General features: G+C 43.2%; 1 protein-coding gene across 1 annotated transcript in view; it reads left to right on the top strand.

Moving 5' to 3' along the window:
• Window positions 1-19,290, top strand: part of apc2 (APC regulator of WNT signaling pathway 2) — a 116,860-nt gene that overhangs the window by 63,850 nt on the left and 33,720 nt on the right. The window contains exon 7 of the mRNA XM_078556023.1: window positions 1,661-1,738. Within this exon, the coding sequence (XP_078412149.1) occupies window positions 1,661-1,738 (78 nt within the window). The remainder of the gene's footprint in view (window positions 1-1,660; window positions 1,739-19,290) is intronic.

Genomic DNA, 19,290 nt, shown 5'->3' with positions numbered 1-19,290 from the left:
AACCGCATTGCTGTGGATCTGGAGTTACATGTAGGCCAGGTAAGGACAGCAGATATCCTTCCCTAAAGGACATTAGTGACCCAGATGGGTTTTTACAATTGGCAATGGTTTCATGGCCATCATTAAACTTTTAATTCCAGATTTTAAAAAATTATTGAACTCAAATGTCACCATCTGCCATGTTGGGATTTGAGCCTGGGGTCACCAGAGCATTAGCCTGGGTCTCTATATTACCAATCCAGTGACAATATCACTACACCACAGTGCACTACTTGGTCTTAAGATACACAAGCAATTGTTTAACATCTAGATTGTTTAACATCTATTGACCAATTTTCCTCACTCCTCCCCTGAAGTTCTTCATGGTTGGCAGCTGGGGAGCAGATGGGAGGAGCTGTATGGGGGTTTGTGGAGTGTCTTTTGACACCACTATGTCAGTCCATTAGTTTGAGGTGGGTCAAGAGTTACAGCAGGACTTGCAGCAAATGGCGTATTTTACAGCAAACAGCAAAGCAAGCATAGTCTAAGTCAAGTCTTTCAGGATCGAAAGTGGGCGGAGTGGGTGGAGTCCCAATAAAAGAATCTCTCCAGCAAAGTATAGTGAGGTGGGGGGGATACTTACATAATACAAATTGTGTGTAAAATCAATCCCAGTCACTTACACAGTGACTGATGGGGTGAGGGGGTGTGGGGGGAATTATTCATCCTGGTTGGGAATAACAGTGTCACTATGGGCAGACATAGACAGCAGCCTTCTGGTATCTCGCCCAAGCTCATCTTTCTTAAATTGATTCCTGGGATATGGGTGTCGTTGGCTATGCCAGCATTTGTTGTTCATCCCTAATTGCCCTTGAGAAGGTAGTGGTGAGCTACCTTCTTGAACCGCTGCAGTCCATGTGTTGTAGGAACACCCACAGTGCTGTTAGGGAGGGAGTGCCAGGATTTTGACCCAACAACAATGAAGGAACAGGGATATCGTTGCATGTCGGGATGGTGGATAATTTAATGGAGGGGAATTTGAATATAGTGGTGTCATCTGCCGTCCTAGTGCCTCTAGGAGGTAGAGGTCCTGGGTTTGGAAGGTCGGTGAAGCTTTGGCGAGTTACTGCAGTGCATCCTGTAGATGGTTGACACTGCTCCCACTGTACGCTGGTGGTGAAGGGAGTGATGGATGGGGTACTGATTAAGCAGACTGCTTTGTCCTGAATGATGTTGAGCTTCTTGAGTGTTATTGGAGCTGGCAAGTGGAGAGTATTCCATCACACTCCTGACTTGTGCCTTGTGGATGGTGGGCAAGCTTTGGGGAGCCTAGAGGTGAGTTACTCTCCACGGAATTCCCAGCATCTGACCTGCTCGTGTAGGCATAATATTTGTATATCTTCACTATTATTCATGATTCTTTTGGGTGGCCAGCACTTCCCAATGCAGTTTTAGGTTGGTTGGATGTTCAGACGCAGGGATCACTGGATAGCAACTGAGAGTATGAACACTGGCTGATATCCCTCCCTAGCCGAGGGCCAATTGTAACTGAGGCCAATAATTGTATTGTTATCCGAGCTAAGACCAAATAACTCAAGATGGATTAGAAATTGGAGCTCAAACTCTCTTTGGTGCATTGGAGAAACAAGCTCATTGCTTTCTGCTTTTCTTTCCCTGACAGATGCGAATGATCCGGATCCAACAGATTGAAAAGGAAATTCTTCAGTTCCAGCAGAAGGCACATCAGAAAGAGACAGAGGTCAGACTCAAAGGCATTGCCATATTTTATACAGCCTGTTACAAAGTAATAACTAGAAGCTAACAGATACCCATAAACAGCAAGGCTGTTTAATTCAATCGAAAGTCTATCTGACCTCAGGTACAAAGCTTGAATGGTTTATGTCCCACAGGCTGAATCTGTAGACTGGACTGCAGTATTCAATTCACTGAACGCATTGTTCATTAGATTATACCTTGTGATGGTTGCAAAGATATTTTCCCATCAAGTGATGTCATATTTTCAGTTCCATTGTTATTTTAAGATGATGCGTGATGAAGAGTTTTATAAGATGGGATCTGAAGTGCATTATATTTGTTTCCTGTGACCCAGGGATCTACCATATATGGCTGAGTTTGTGTTGGAAAACTTTTAGTGCTGTAAAATGTTTTTGTCCAGTTACAATTACATTCACTGTCTTATATCCACCAAGAACATAAATATTTCACATGTGCACTTAGTCGTTTAGTGGAACAGAACTTGAAAATAGCTGAAAAAAGAGACATTCTATCTAAGCTTTTTGTCTTGCACTCACGTGATAGCTTGCAAGAAGTTACCAAATTGTAATAGGGGAATAACAATTTATACTGCATGATATTGCAATCAGCACTCTCTTCTCATGCAGTATAAATTGTTGTTTCCCCATTTTAGTTTGGTAATTTCTTGTCTGCCATTTTTCTGTTGGTTCACACTTTCTAATGCAAATTTCTGGACCACATATTTCACATCCATAAAACAAAACAAATCACAATTGAAAAAACTTGCAAGTCACCAATGACAACCAAGCTAACACATTTGGAACTATTTAACTATTTTGCACAAGGACAGGTCAACTAACCAGAGGTAATAATCTCTCCCAATGCACTTTACTGAAATTCTTCATAACTTAAAAAAAAATCTGATAAATCTCCTTCTCTGCTCCAGTGACAATAACAAATTTCTGCACCTAACATGTACAACAACAACTTACATTTATATAGTGCCTTTCCCATGGTAAAACATTTCAAGGCGTTTCACAGGGCCACTATCAAATGAAATCTGATACCGAGCCACATAAGAAGACATTAGGACAGATGAACAAAGGCAAGGCAGGTTTCAAAGGAGTGTCTTCAAAAGGATGAGAGAGATTTAGAGAGGCGAAGAGATTTGAAGAGGGAACTTCAGAGCTTTGGGCCTATGCAGCTGATGGCATAGCTATTAATGGTGGTGCAATTAAGTCAAGGATGCTCAAGAGACCAGAATTGGAATGATGCAGAGCGATCTCGAAAAGTTGTAGGGCGTAGATTCGGAAGGCTGAGGCCATGGAGGGATTTGAAAATATGGATGAGAATTTTAAAATCGTGGCCTACGTGTCAAGTGTCCTCTCATCGTCATAGTTTCCCATCCTTGGCATGATCCCGGTGAACCTACTCTGTGCGTGCTCCATGTCTACAATGTCCCTTCTATAATAGGATACTCCAAACTCCACACAGTATTCTATAACTGCAGCCTAACCTATATTTATCGTTGCTTTTCATTGTGCCCTCATTTATTAAGCCCGGAGTTTTAGTGGCTTTTTTATGGCTTCACTTGCATTTCCAGGGAATATGTATTTGAATCCCGAGGTATTTCTTCATCCACGCTCTTCACCGTTTTTCCATTGCCTGATCTTTGTTCATTTTCCTGAACTTCATCTTCTGAGATTTTCACCTTCCAGTCACTTGTTTTTCAGGTGAAAATGGGCGTCAGTGGAAAGTACTTTCATTGTTTTCAACCAACTTTTCATCTATACTTCTCCATTTTTGTTCATACCATGTGCCTGCGGTTTTCCAACAAGCCATTTGTGAGACACCTTATCAAGTAATGTCTAACCAGCATCAATGTAGAGGTCATGTGGTTCAGTGGGTAGTGCCCCTGCTCCAGCTTTGAGTCCCACCAAGGACTTGATGGCCAAGGAAGGTGTGTTCATGACGCAAGTAAACAGGTTGTTTATCAACCTGCAAATCCTTACAACACTTGCCAATGGCAGGTGGTAAGAGTGGGAGAATTTCCTGGTTGGCCATGTGCTGGAAAGAATGTTGGAGCTTTGACCATCGCTACCAATAACCCCAGACTGCAACATGCCTGTTGTCACAGCAATCTAGACTCCCTAAGTGATCTGTAACCCACCAATGTATAAAAACATTATTTTACTTAGTTTTCCAGAATCCATCAAAAATAGTTAGCCTAATCTCGCGAGGGAAATCTTATATGAACTTACCAAATTCTTCCCTCTCACCCTAAAATTAATTGGGCATTGCATGGAATAACACCCCCAAATTGTTATACCGATAATCCTCTGACTCACTGTGAACAGCACCTTCGGAGTTCCAAAATAAAAAAGCAAAAACGCTTGAAGTACTCAGCAGGTCAGGCAGCATCTGCAAAGTGAGAAATAGAGTTAATGTTTCAGGTCATCGTTCTTGCAACAGTTTCATGGGAGACCTGATAGTTATAAATCCTTTGTATCACGTGTACATTCATCATACTTCGGAAACCGCACCTTGTCACAGATGCAAAACAAACTTAAAAAGGAGAAAGATAGCCAGTTACTTCATCCCTGATTGTGAACTGGTACCTAAAATTTACAAGTAATTTGCCTTGCTAGCTTATAAGCAGCTATATTTAACCGGACAGTGTCTGAGTATCTGAGTAGTGGCCTTAAAGGGGCAGGTCACATTAATGGCTAAACATCACAACCATGCTCCAGATTCTAGATAATGCCACCTGGGCCTCGATGCCAGTGTGAGGCACAGACTCAGAGGAGGGGGAGCTCATGACCTCATCCGCTGTTTCTGTGACCCCAACAGGGACTGCAACCCAAATTTGAGAAGTGCTGTTTTAAGGAGTGAGTTAAACGGAGGTGGAGAGGTTTAGGGTGGGAATTCCGGAGGTTAGGGCTAGGAAGCCGAAGGTATGGCTGCCAGTGGTGAGGTTAAGGAAATAGAGGATGCCCAAGCAGAATCCCAGGAACCTGTCTCCAGCCCACCATTTTGATTTGGGAAGGTTGCAGGGAAGATGGGATGTGGGGAGCTGATGAACAGGAAAGGTGATGGGATAAAAATTAAACAGAAACTATTTCGGAGTCATTTGCACATTGAAATTATGAATGATGGTGATTTGTTTATCCTTGCAAAGAAGCGTGATCACAACTTGAAAAGAGTCTTTATAGCTAGCAAGCTTCCTGAAGAAACTGTAGAGTCCCATTCCAGCACTGCATAAATAACTTTTCCTTATTTAAGTGTGAACAACAAAGATTTTTTTTTCCCAAAAAAGCAACACAAAGTAACAGGTCAGAGACAACCAGAGAAATTCAGCATTTATATGGAATGATTTCATTGGCTTTGAATGTATACACAGATATGATTACTATATGTGTATTATTCAGCTAATTTCGATCAGCTATTGATCTACTACGGTCCATTGGTAACAAAGAGATGGCTTAAATCCTATTTTAACACAGAATTAATTCACGTGGCATTGCTGTACTCTGTCTGTGTATCCCAACTGGGTATGGTAGCATAGTGGTTATGGTACTGGGCTAACAATGCCGAAGACTGGACTAGCTGATATGAGTAACAGGGGCCAGAACTTTACGGCCCTGTCATGGTGGGACCGGGCCATACAATGCAGCAAGCCATTCTAAACTCCACTGACATCGATGGGAATGTAAAATCCCGCTGCCATAAAATTTCACCCATGAGTTCAATTCCCACCATGGCAGCTAGAAAACTTTACTTCAGGTAATGAAATAAAATCTTGACTAGTATCAGTAATAGTGACAATGAAACTATTGGATTGTTGTGAACACTCATCTGGTTCACTAATATTCTTTAGGGAAGGGAATTGCTTTATATGTGATTCCAGCCTTGCAGCAATAGGGTTGACTCTTGGCCTAGCAAGCCACTCAGTTGTATTCATCCTGCCAAGGGCAATTAGGGTTGGGCAGCAAGTGCTAGCCTCCAGAGGACCATCCTCAGAATGAATAATAAAAATAAATCAGACCTGCCCTCTCACTCCCTTTGCCGGTGGTGGTGGTGGTGGTGGTGGTGGCGGGAGGGGGAGGGGGGGTGGGGGATGTTAAATCCAGCATTTGTTGCCCCCCCTAATGGAGTTTTGGTAGCAAATGGTATAAAAGGATATGGAGCCAAGGCAGGTGGATGGGGTTAGGAGACAGATCAGCCAAGATCACTGTAGGGGGAGGTGGTGGCGTAGTGGTATTGTCACTGGACTAGTAATCCAGAGACCCAGGTTAATGCTCTGAGGGCCTGGGTTTGAATCCTGCCATGGCAGATAGTGAAATTTGAATTCAATAAGAGGCTGGAATTCTAATGATGATTACAACCATTGTTGTAAAAACCCATCTGGTTCACTGCCCCTTTAAGGAAGGAAATCTGCTGTCTTTACCTGGTCTGGCCTACACATGACTCCAGGCCTACAGCAATGTGGTTGACTCTTAAATGCCTTCTGAACTAAGGCAACTAGGGATGGGTAATAAATGCTGGCCAGTGGCACCCACATCCCATGAATGAATAATTTAGAAAAAAGATCAGTGAATGGTGGAACAGGCTTGAAATGCTGAATGTCCTCCTCCTGACCCCCAATGCTAGGGAGTTACTGCACAAGAAATCTGTGAATAGCTTGTGGGCAGCTGTAAGAGTAGTAAATGGCTAACAGTGAGCTTTGTTCCTTTGCCACTGACCACAAAAAATGCAGGCCTATGTAATCTTGGGATGAATTATTTCATCCAGCTTCCGCGTTTTTTAAAAATAATTTCACGTTGAGTGTGTGGGTAGGGGACTTGAACCCAGACATGACTCAGCGCTGCTGATGCCCAGCTTCTGACACTATCACAGAATCAGAGAATGTTTACAGCACAGACGGAGGCTATTCATCCCGTCGTGGCTCTGCAAAAGCACGCAGCTCATCGCACTTTCCCTCAGAAGAACAACGAAGCTTCCTGTGTGCGAAATGCGCCATCTTGATCCATTCGGTGTCACCCTTGCAGTGAGTCGGCAGGTCACAGGGTTCTCAGCCCCATTGAGGGTTCAAACAGTCCCTGAGTTGCTTTGTTTTCTAGGGCTCCCCATGAACAGTGTTAACGGAGGCTGGAGAATTTGTTGTCTGCTCTGGAAGCGGTTATTAACAGCTCTGCCTGTGTGAGGCCATTAGGTTTCAGTTTTCACAGGAACAAACAAATCTAAGTTGCAGAGTGTGATCCCAAAATGCCAGAGAAAATCCCCAAACAAAATATTTAAATTATTTGGTCACCTAGAATGAGTGGGCTTGGTCATAGGCCTTTATTCAGAGCTGTTTTTCAATGTAGGTTATTTTCTGGGTTCGAATCATTGAATCAGCACAGAAGGGGGTGCCATTCGGCCCATTGTACCTGCACCAGCGCTTTGCCCAATTTAGGCCCAATCCCCAGCTTTCTCCCCATAACTCGGTCAATTTGTGTTCTTCAAAGGTCAAATTGTCTTTTGAAAGTTCCAATGGAATCTGATTCCATTGCTCTTTCAGGTAGTGAGTTCATAACCACCCTCTATGAAACAATTTCTCCTTGTTTCTGCTCTTGTCCCTTGGCCAATTGGTTTATACCTATCACCTCTGGTTACTGACCCACCTACCAGTTTCTCCCCACTCTCCCGTTCAAAACTCCTCAGAATGTTGAGTAACTCTATTAGATCTCCACTCACTTCTTTGAAGCTGTTTGTCAGCCTCTTTAAGTTTAATAGATTGATTTGTATTGCTGTGGATTATAAAGATCTCAGTTTCCAGCCCTGATCTCTGCTGAGTTGAATGGTCTTATCTGGAGCATGTGATTGGTGGTTCACTGGTGATGTTTATGCCTCTGATTCAGTCGGTTGTGAGTTCAAGTCCCTGTTCAGACACATGAGCACAAGAGCTAGGCTGACGCTCCAGTACGATGCTGAGGGATTGGTGCACTAGCTGTTGGAGGTGCCGCTAAAGCTTTCAGATGAGATGGTAAATCGAGGTCCTATCAGTTGGATGTAAAAGATTCTATGGAACTATTTTGAAGAAGATCAAGAGTTTTTCCTGGTATCCTGGCAAATTTTGATGCCTCAACACCAACAGCTAAAACAGATTATCTGGTCATTATCATTGCTGTTTTGAAGAAGCCTGCTGTTTGAAAATTGGCGGCTGCGGTTCCTACATTACAGCAGTGACCACGTTTCAAAACTACTTGAAAGCTCATGAAAGGTGCTTCATAAATGCAAGTCTTTCTTTCTTCAGGGACACTGCAAGGTATCATAGGATAGGATAGGGCAGATTTTCCTTTACCCACAGTGGAGCAGAGCATCTGAAATACACTTGCTTCCATCTAGCGCCAGGAATATTAATATTTCCTGTCCTAGGTCAGGCCCATTCCCCTGCTCAACTCTCCAGTGGAGTCTCAGGCCTATGAGATCAGGTCCTTCTGGCAGCTGATGGACCAAATGCCTCTAAATTTCGGACGGGATGGCATGGGGTAGAGGGGGGAGGAGGGGGGGCAGCACAAATCATCAGCTCAAGTCCCAGGACCCCTGCAGACCCTGTGATGTGAAAGTGTCAGTGTTCCTCCAGGAAAAATGAGGCGGGAGATCAGGAAGGCTCCTGTCCCACCTCAGGAACAAGCATTCAGCGGGCAAAATGCCAGCTCTGCTTCCCGCCGCCTCCTAACAAGTCCTGAAATTCTGGGGCAACATACAAGGGGCAGAGACCCAGCCAAACTGGCCTATGTCCCTTTTTGTCCAAAGAAATCAACATGCCCCAGAGGGCAAACGTCAGGAAAATTTGCCCCGATCTTTCATGAGCCATTGGGATTTGGCCAGATGAACAATAATACTCCATTCTAGCCCTGCACATGTCCCTCTGCTTCACTGGCCTCTTTCTCCATGGGTTTTGGAGAAAAAAAATCATCTAGGCTTCTCACTGCAGTCTGGTCTTGGAAAGTTGGTGCGTGAGAACACCATTGTCCCTGGCTGTGAGGCCTCCTGTGCTCGAGTAGTCTGCTGATACTCTCTGTCGTGACTGACACATGAAGAATGGTCACTCGATTATTGTAATGCAGTGTAACTGTTCCCTTCGGACCAATATCTCCAAACTGCTGGGGAGAAATGTAGAGGAAGAAATAATTTGGTATATCTATTACTACTGATGGGACATTCTGCCTGTTTTCTCTGGTCCTCCTTCATTAGGAAACCACTGTATGAATCAGCAACAAAAATCTTTTTTCACAGGCGTGACACAATAGAGAAAAGAAACCCGTCTTTCAGTACTGCAAGGAAGGACACAGTGAAATGTCCAGCATTTGGAAGTCTCCAGAATTGTCTCTAAATCTAATGTTTTGTTCTAAGAGCATTTTACATTCCCTTTCTCCTCAGTAGAAAATAAATAGCTCTGGCTCCCTTTAATGCAAATTTCAAACACTGAATATTTCACAAAGCAGAATTACAGGCTGGCCCTCGGTGTAATTCTATGGTGGAAAATGCACATATGTTTAAAAGCATCAAAGAGTCATTATTACTAAGGGGACACGGCATTCATATGGCAAATGTGCAAAAAAAAAAAATATGAAAATATCGACGAAGAATACCTTTTAAGTCACTACATTTTACAGACATTGCTTTTTACTCTGTGTTGCTAGGGTGAAAAGAAAAGGTAGTTGTGAAAAGATTAACTGCTTGCTTTGTGATTGGGTGTTGGAGATGACATCAGGGATGTAGCAGTCAGGCAGTGGCCGGTCTCTCTCTCTCTCTCTTCTTCAGCTGTCATCTTGAGTGTTGTGCCAGAATTGTGTGGAAGCAGTGGGGTTTGCACTGAAGCAAGTGAAAAGGGGGTCTCAATGGAAATTTCTACCCAGTCTCTCCATTGCGTGTTTTGTTGGCGTGTGAGTTCTTCACGTCTCCCCTGTTAGGCTGGGGAGGACACAGCCATTTTAATACTTGAGAGGACCAGCGTGTTTTTTTTTTAATTGTTGGAAGGCTAGCGTGGTGTCTGGATGAATGTGCTTTTGATCCGGTAGATGGACTTTTAAGGCTTGGTTGGGAGATGTTCATCTTGAAGGCTCAGAGGACCGGGAACAGGGTCACATGGTGCTGAAAACTAGGACAGGGGATGTCGGAATCCATCCCGTGCTCCCATGAGGGGAGTCAGGTAGGAATTTCAAATTGTACAGTCCTCTAGGGTGTACCAAACATGCAGCTTTAGCCGCATACTAATAAGCAGTGGCTGACTGGGGCTGTTAGCTGCTCTGCTTGTTGGTGTCTGCCTTTTCATTTTTACGTTTTCTTTGTTAAACATCAACAAACGTTTTGTCCAGACGTCTTTCCATGAATGCCTCACATGGTTCTATACTCCTGGCCAAATTTCCATCTAAATATTACGGCTGTCAACAATCATTATTATCGGCATTATTTGCCTTGCAATCTAGACACCCCCTGCAAAATTAGCATAACCCCGAGGAAACACTGTCTGCATAATGTTATTTTTTATTAAGATCTTGTCAAATGCAAAGGATTCATGTAATGATGGATGAAGAGGGAGCATGAGTCCCTCTGTTGTTAATATTTAAGAATTTTGCATTGAATCACATATTTTTCTCCTCGCCTGTCTTCCATTCCCCTTTTCTTCCCTTTGAAAATAAAATTGCTATGATGCTCGACAGCAGAGGCTCACATACTTGGCCTGCATGTGGATGCAGTCAGTATGACAGATCAAATTTCGTTTGTCCCCATTAAATCGAATTCATGATGCAGACGTTAGCTGCGCTGCATAATTCTGCCTATTTTCCCATTCTGTTCTTGTTCTCCTTTCCATGCTTTCATTCTTAGTCTATTGTCTAGTAAACCTAGAGACTACAGCACGCTCTTGTCCTCTGCACATTAACACCATCTTGAAGAATGGGGCAATGTATTTTACACTGTCCCTGTACACTGCTTGACACTTCCTCATACATAATGAAAAGAACCAATTTTTGACTTGCATGCTGCAAAGATTTTGATTCAGATCTGATCCAAATCCAGATTTTTAAAATCCCCCTCGTTTAAAAGCCCTTTTTATCAAATGTTGCTTTTTAAATGCCCTCTTTCAAGTGCCATTTTAAATGTCTTATTTTCAAATGTCATGTCCTCTCAAAAAGCGATGGCTTTTGATCCGTCTCCCTTCCCCATGATTAAAGCTATTTTTTTTCTGCTTGGCCCTCCACTGCTTGTGAGCACTGTTCAGGAGGGAGAGCAGGTAAACCACAGGCCTCTGCCCACATAGAGCTGGAGCCTGCCTTTGACAGGTGTGTCTGGTGACAAGGATGTGTCCACCATCCTGTTTATCAAGGGAAGCGCCTTCAAGGCAAACAGTAACTTCCCAGAACAGAGAGCACGGATTGGGAAGCCACTGTATGGAGAACTGTTCACTGTTTTCCATCCAATTGTATCTCTTTTCTTTGCTTTTTCCAAGGCTGCTCTTGGTTATTCAATACTTTGCACAAAGGGCTAATCTTGAGAGATGAGGTACTGAGTGTCAGTAGACTATTTGAAAATGGAGGCATCACAGGCAAACATAATCCCTTTCTCGCCCAACCTCCATTCCTGTGATCAGGAGCAGGCTTAATTTTTTTTCCCCCCTTTTTCGATCCCAGGAGACAAATTGTATAGATCTTATCACGGCCTGATTATCACAGACTGGAAAGTGGAGCTGAAATGTTCCTGATTGGTATGACTCAGTACAGCACTAACAGTGTACTGTTCCACCATTCTCCTGACAGTGTGTGGGTGTGCTTACACCATCCGCTGAGGGGGAGATGAAGAGACTGGTTGTCATCGTCGGGGAGGTTACTTGTTGAGCTCGTTGAGCCTAGAGGAAACACTCCTGCAACCCCTGGCCCACAAGCAGGGCTTTAAAGGCACTTACCTCATGGATTCAAACTGTATGTCTGCTGTGGCTCTGTTGGTAGCACTCTTACCTCTAAGTTATAAGGTTCCAGATTCAAATCCCACTCCTAGGACTTAAGTACAAAAATCAAGGCTAACTGTGCAGTACTGAGGGAGAGCTGCACTGTCTTTCAGATGTAGTGTTAAACTGAGATCCCATCTGCCTGTATGGGTGGGTGTAAAAGATCCCATTTCAAAGAAAAACAGAGGGGTTATCCCTGGTGTTTTGTTCAATATTTACCCCTCAAATCAATATGATAAAAAACACAGATTATCTGGTCATTATCACATTGCTGTTTTTGAGAGTTTGCTGAGCACACATTGGCTGCTGCATTTCCTACATTACAATAGTGACTACACATTAATAAGTGCTTCATTGGCTGTAAAGCGCTTAGCGACCTCCGATGGTTGTGAAAGGCACTATATAAATGCAAGTCCTTCTTTCTTCTTGCCTCCATTTACCTGCCAACCTTCCTGAGGCCTGGGAGATCCAGCCAACCTGAGTTAAAAATGGAAATGAATTGATCCTCTGCCCCTTGTCTGGTCTCCGTTAAAACTGAGGGTGGGTGGATTTGAGCCGGGGTGCGTTCCTGCTTCAGCTTATTTGCATTTTAATCTCTGACACAACCCCTCCCTGCTCATTTTTGGAAGTTAAGATTCTGCCCATCATAACGCGCAGCCTTCCCCTTATGGCTTTAGACATGCAAAATCTTTTGCAGCAGAAGCCTAACTTTTTCCTGTCCTCTCAAGAAGGGGCTCGTGTGTGAATCGAGTCATCCAGGCTTGGCAGTCGAGTGGTCACTGCGGGTTTGCTCAGCCACAGATGGGCTTTTGAAATTGTCGCCCATCACCAGTTGACCAATTTTAAGCAGCAATTTTTTTTTTCAAAATTGCATACTGCCTACAAGGTTAATTAAAGAAATGTGGCCACTCTAAACTGTTAATCAGGAATTTCAGAATGGCTAGATGGGCTAATTAAAAATCGGCCAGTTTGCAGCCTTGGCTGGCTAACTCTGTGGCTGCAAAGCAACTTCACAGCAAACTCCCAATTCTGTACAAGCCACAAGTCTGCACAAAGGTCCCTGATTAGTAATTGGAAGGAGGAACTTTGGTGGATTTTCCTGACGTAGGCCCATTGAGACTCCAGTTGTCATGGCCCTACCACTAGACTTGCTGAGATCAGCTAGTTTAGCACAAACCAGGTAATATCCTGGTTCTTTCTGACCTCCATGGCTCATTGCTATGCTGTGTGGTGCCTTCATCGCGAAATTGAAGAAACGAGAGAAGCTGTTCTACGTTCTGGAAGTGAGTGTCTGGAATTCGCTGCCAGGGAAGGTAGTGGAAGCAGGTATGATAGTGGTGTTTAAGAGGCAGCTTGACAAATACATGAATAGGATGGGAATAGAGGAATACGGACCCCGGAAGTGCAAAATGTTTTAGTTTGACAGGCAATATGATCGGCGCAGGCTTGGAGGGCCGAAGGGCCTGTTCCTGTGCTGTACTTTGCTTTGTTCTTCTTTGTTCCCTCTCACTTCCTAAATTGTTCCAAAGTGCGAATCTTTGGCTAAGTCGTCTTGCATTAAAATTAGAATCTTCCAAAGTAAAAATCATAGAATCTTAGAATGGGTACAGCACAGAAGGACACCATTTATCCTGTTATGTCTGTGCCAACTCTCTGTACGAGCTATTCAGCTAGTCCCACTCCTCACCTTTTTGCCATAGCTGAACAAATTCTTTTCCTCTTCGGGTAATTATCCAATTTCCTTTGAAAGGCACAATTAAATCAGCCTCCACCACGCTCTCAGGCAGTGCATTCCAGATCCTAACTACTCGCTGTGTAAAATGTCTTTCCTCATGTCGCCTGTGGTTCTTTTGCCAATCACCTTAAATCTGTGCTGTCTGGTGCTTGATGCTTCCACCAATGGGAACAGTTTCTCTATCTAGTCCACCCAGACCCCCCCATGATTTTGAACATTTCTATCAAATCTTCTCTCAACCTTCTCTAAAGAGAACAGCCCCTGCTTCGCCAATCTATTCATGTAACTGAATTCTCTCATCCACAAAATCATTCCCTAGATATTGTCTGTACCCATCCCCGAAGCCTTCACGTCAATTCAAGTTTAAATTCAAGGTTTCCCCTTCTATAGAAAATCACATTGCGCAAGGTCAGTAGATAAACAGTTCCTAGGCCACCAGCAAAATGGATAACAAGGGAGTGCAGCAGCTGATGGATAGGTGTACAGTGGGTTAGTGGCTATGTCCCTGGACTAGTGCTCCAGAAAACGAGAGTTCAATTCCCACCACGGTAGTTAAAGTAACCATGGAGCTGTTGGATTTTCATTAAAAATCCCAACTGGTTCAATAATGTCCTTGAATGGAGGAAACCTACTGTCTTTATCTGTCCCACACCAATATGGTTGCTTCTGAAGCAGCCTATCAAGTTAGCCAATGTCAACAAATATTGACCTTGCCAGCAGTACCCACATCCAAAGGATGACTAAAAACATGAGAAACGAATATGCATTTTCAACAACAACAGAAAATAATATTTTAAAAGTCGTTAACTAAGTAACTTTACTCCCTGCGCGTTCGCCCCAACCAACGTTAGCTGACTGGGAAAACAAAGACCTTTCTTGAAGGGACAAATCCAGATGATTTGAATTGGGACAACATTTGGACTTATCCAAATGCATCTAAATTGATTGACTCTGATCTCAAATTCAGTGTTTGCTTTTGTGTGTCAGGCAGTAAAAGCATGAATTGCATGGATTTTTAGGTGGTATTCTTTTAAAAGGTCCAAGATTGGAGCACCATGTTTAATGCCTGACAATATGAATGTTTTTGCCAGACAAAATGTTTGCATTGATTGTGGAGTTAAGTGTGACTGGAATAAATCTTTCTGAATACAGTGAATTTTAATATGGTAATTATAAATGCAGAAATCCAAAGTTAGAAGGAAAGAAGGCCTTCTGCCTGACAGTGACAGCTGTGTACACAGATGTGCTTTGATGTCTTAACAGAGAATTCTAACCCTTAGTATTGCTGATTTCATCCGTGGACAGAAGCTGCAGGCCCTAGATGGCAATGGCAGGTTTCCTTGAAAAGTGGCCATAGATGCTTTTATGCAAACACACAGTTCACTCACCACTGGTGGAAGTTGGAGCCGAACTTGGGTGAAAGGGGATTGACCATGCTTACCATTGCGCTCTCCTTACCACTGGCCGTTCACATTGATCTTGGTTATCTTCACCAGATCACCAACTTCTAGGGCCAGGGCTGCCTTGTTGTGGGCACTGGGGATCTGATTCTGGAAGGCCCACGAATAGCCCATTCTCTAGGCTGGGCAATGAGGCGCAGACACTGGACTGGGGGTAGGGCCCAAAATCTGGCTGCCCAGCTCCACAGCTCCCCGGCTGCTGCTAGATATGTACCTGAGAGAGAAAGGAATAGAAAGACATGCTGATAGGGTTAGATGAAGTAGGATGGGAGGATCGAGGCATGTGTAGAGTATAAACACTGGCATGGATCTGCTGGGCAATTGACCTGTTTCTGTGCTGGGCACTCCATGCAATACTACATAACAATCAGTGTTGCTTGCTTCACCCAGAAAATACTCTGTAACTTGTTCACCACTAATGGGTGCCCTAGCTGAGGCAGTTACTATATGCCCTTTAATCAAAGCTACTCCTTTTAAGGTTACAAAGTACGTACAGCACTTACAGTACAGGCCATTTAGCCCAACAGGTCCATGCTGGTGTTTACGCTTCACACAAGCCTCCTTCCACCCTACTTCATCTAATCCTATTAACATATCCTTCCATTCCTTTCTCCCTCTTGGTTTATCAAGCTTGCCCTTAAATGCAACTGTGCTAGTCACCTCAACAACTCCCTGTCGTAAGGTGAGCTCCACATTCTAACCACTCCCTGGGTAAAGAAGTTTCTCCTGAATTCCATACTGGATTTATAAGTGACTACCTTATATTTATGGCCCTAGTTCTGGTCTTACCCGCAAGTGGAAATAGCTTCTCTTTATCTATCCTATTAATCCCTCTCTTGATCTTCAAGGCTCTGTCAGTCCACCACTCAGCATTCTCTTTTCTAAAGAAAAAAGCCCCCGCCTGTTCAATCTTTCTGATAGGTATAACCTCTCAGTTCTGACATGATTCTAATAAATCTCTTTTTTACCTTCTCCAGTGCCTCTACATCCTCTGTATAATATGGAAACCTCAGTTCTCCAAATGTAGTCTAACTAAGGTTCTATACAAGTTGCTTTTTAATTCCACATTTCCAGAAATGAACCCCAGTGCTTCATTTGCTTTGTTTTAAATGGTCTTATTAAACTCTGTTGCTACTTGTAATGATCCGTTTAACTGTACCCCAGGTCCCTCTGTTTGTCCACCCCGTTTAGATGCTTAATTTCCAAGGAGTATTTGTGACCTCCTTATTCTTCCTGTTAAACTGTATTACATTGCATTTATCCCAACAGACCCCAAATATGATCTGATATTGTTAAATCTTATGTCAGCATGTCAGAGTTGGATTATGCCCATGTGGGCTTTAGGAGATATGGTACGAAAAAGTGTAACCCCTTATTACTGAATTCCTTTTGAAAAGACATGTGAAACAAACAGCCAACACCACCTGGTAATTCATAAAATCTTCATATTAGGGACATTTCCAATGTACACTGTCTTCCAGCCTGACACTAAGTGACAGCCACTTCGCTGATGATTACAGAAAGACTCATATTAACAAGGTAACACCAATTAAATCCCTCATAATTAACAGTGGACTGTTCTGTGCTGCTGGATAAACAGTAATTAGGCAATTTGCATCCATGTTTGTCCTTTGCTGGAGGGGGGGAGATGACAAAAAAGAAATGCCTCTGATTGCAAACTGAAGAAAAACCTAAGGCCATTTTCACACCAAGATGCAAACCCAAGGGACTATATTTATTAAGCAAAATGATTAAAAAAACTTATAGCCCTTTGAGTATAATGAGCCCATGTAATGAGATTGAATGATTTTAAAAAACTAAATAATAAATTAAAATAAAACCACCATTCAACGGTTCTGTGCCTTATTATTCTGGCGTCTAGAATTGATGGGATTCTCCTGTTGGTGACTGTGTGTTGGAATTAGAGCATTTTTTGTGTTACATTTGGGTTAGCTAAAGTAAGGTGAATTCAGTTTTGCTTTGATAGACACCGAATCAAATTTTGCCCATGATGTATTTTTGGTGTCGTGATGTGTCTTTGTTCCTTGTTGATGATATCAGAAGAGCTCTTGGCATCTAAAAAGCCTTTTTGATTTATTTTGTTGAATGCCAAACAAAGCACAAAATTAAATAGAACTGTATATCTGATTGCATCTTCTCATTGCTTTGGCCTAAAAACATTTCCACATGTGATTGTGCTTAGTCTGAATAATTTTCCCAATTGGAGGTTTGATTTAACTGTAAAGCTGGAGGCTTGTGTTGTAACAAGAGACCGATTTTTGTGGTTGGGTACACAAAAAAAACCTCTCATAAGAAGAAAGCAATGAGAATCGTGGCTTGTGGCAAAGTCACAGGTAGAATTCATTGTTGCCAGAACAAGGGTTGTTTCTCCATTTACTCAGAACTTTGTTCTGAATGGAGGTTGTTTTTATCCTGTAATGTTATGTTAGAGTTTGAGAATTTAGAGATGCCCTTTTAACACCAGTAAGTGAGGTGCTAATGTCACAACTTAAGCAACTGACTAGATCTGGGGCACCCTAGTCCGACAATCTGCAAGATTGAATTTGTAAGGCAGGAGGAGCCATTAATTGCTTTTGTTGCTGAAGTTGTTTTAAACGTTAATGAATCTATTCCTGAATTATTAAATATTGGATTTTATCAAGGAAAAGTTGAACATACGAAGAATACAGTTTTGAACTATCAGGAGGGGTAATTGTGACTGCCCTTGACATGAAAGCAACAGTTGACTGAGTGTGGCATCAAGGAGCATGAGTAGAATTGAAGTCAATAGGAATGAGGAGGAAAACTCTGCCTTGGCTAGTGTCATACCTAGCACAAAGGTGATTGTGATTGCTGGTGTCCAAGCAACTTAGTCCCAGGATGTCATTGCAGGAGTTCCTCAGGGCAGTGTTCTAGGCCCAACAATTTTCAGCTGCTCCATGAATACTTTTCCTTCATCATAAGGTGAGAAGTAGGGAAGTTTGCTGATGATTGCACAGGGTTTGGTTCCATTCACAACTCAATAATGAAGCAGTCCGTACTCGCATACAGCAAGATAGTCACCAGGGAATCCAATAGGGAATTCAGAAAAAACTTCTTCACCCAAAGAGCAGTGGTATGTGGAACTCACTACCACAGGGAGTGGTTGAAACAAATAGCATAAGATGCATTTAAGGAGAAACTTGACAAGCTTATGAGGGAGGGAATAGAGGGTTACAATGGTAGATTTAGATGAAGAAAGATGTGAGGAGGATCAAATGGAGCATAAACACCAGCCTGGAGTGATTGGGCTGAATGGCCTGTTTCTATGCACTATATCCTATGTAATCCTAAGAAGACAACATACAGATTCTAAATGGCAAGTAACATACACGTCACTCAAATGCCAGGTCACAACCATCACAACAAGTCAAGAGTGTGATGGAGTACCCCACATTTGCCTGGATGAGTGCAGCTCCAACACCACTCAAGAAACTCAGTACCATTCAGGACAAAGCAGCCCATCCACCACATTAAGCATTCACTCCATCCATAACCCACTGTCCTCGGCCCAACCATCTTCAGCTGTTTCGCCAGTGACCTTCCTTCCATCATAAGGTCAGAAGTGGGGATGTTTGCCGATGATTACACAATTCAGAAGATACTGAAGCAGTCCATGTCCAAATGCAGCAAGACCTGGACAATATCCAGGCTTGGGTTGGCAAGTGGAAAGTAACATTCATGCCACACAAGTGCCAGACAATGACCATCTGCAACAAGAGAGAAGCTAATCATCTAACCTCCTTCAACATTCAATGGCATTACTATCACTGGATCCCACACCATCAACATTCTGGGAGTTACCATTCACCAGAAACTGAACTGGACTAGGCACATAAATACTATGGGTACAAGAGCAGGTCAGAGACTAGGAATTCTGTGGTGAGTAACTCACCTCCTGACTCCCCAAAGTTTGTCCACCATCTACAAGGCACAAGTCAGGAGTGTGATGGAATACGCTCCACTTGCCTGGATGAGTTCAGCTCCAATAATACTCAAGAAGCTTGACATCATCCAGGTCAAAGCAGCTCACTAGATTGGCACCACATCCACAAACATTCCCTCCCTCCACCACGGACAAACAGTGGCAACAGTGTGTACCGTCTACAAGATGCACTGCTGGAACTTACCAAGGCTCCTTAGGCAGCACCTTCCAAACCCACGACCACCACCATCTAGAAGGACAAGGACAGCAGACACATGGGAACACCACCACCTACAAGATCCCCCAGAAGCCACTCACCATCCTGACTTGGAAATATATCGCCGTTCCTTCACTGTCAAAATCCTGGAACTCCCTCCCTAACAGCACTGTGGGTGTACCTACACCA

This window comes from Cetorhinus maximus, chromosome 13 (genome assembly GCF_964194155.1).
Source record: "Cetorhinus maximus chromosome 13, sCetMax3.hap1.1, whole genome shotgun sequence".
NCBI classification, from domain to species: domain Eukaryota; kingdom Metazoa; phylum Chordata; class Chondrichthyes; order Lamniformes; family Cetorhinidae; genus Cetorhinus; species Cetorhinus maximus.
The sequence above is the reverse complement of the archived record's forward strand: the minus strand, read 5'-3'. Positions and strand labels throughout refer to the sequence as shown.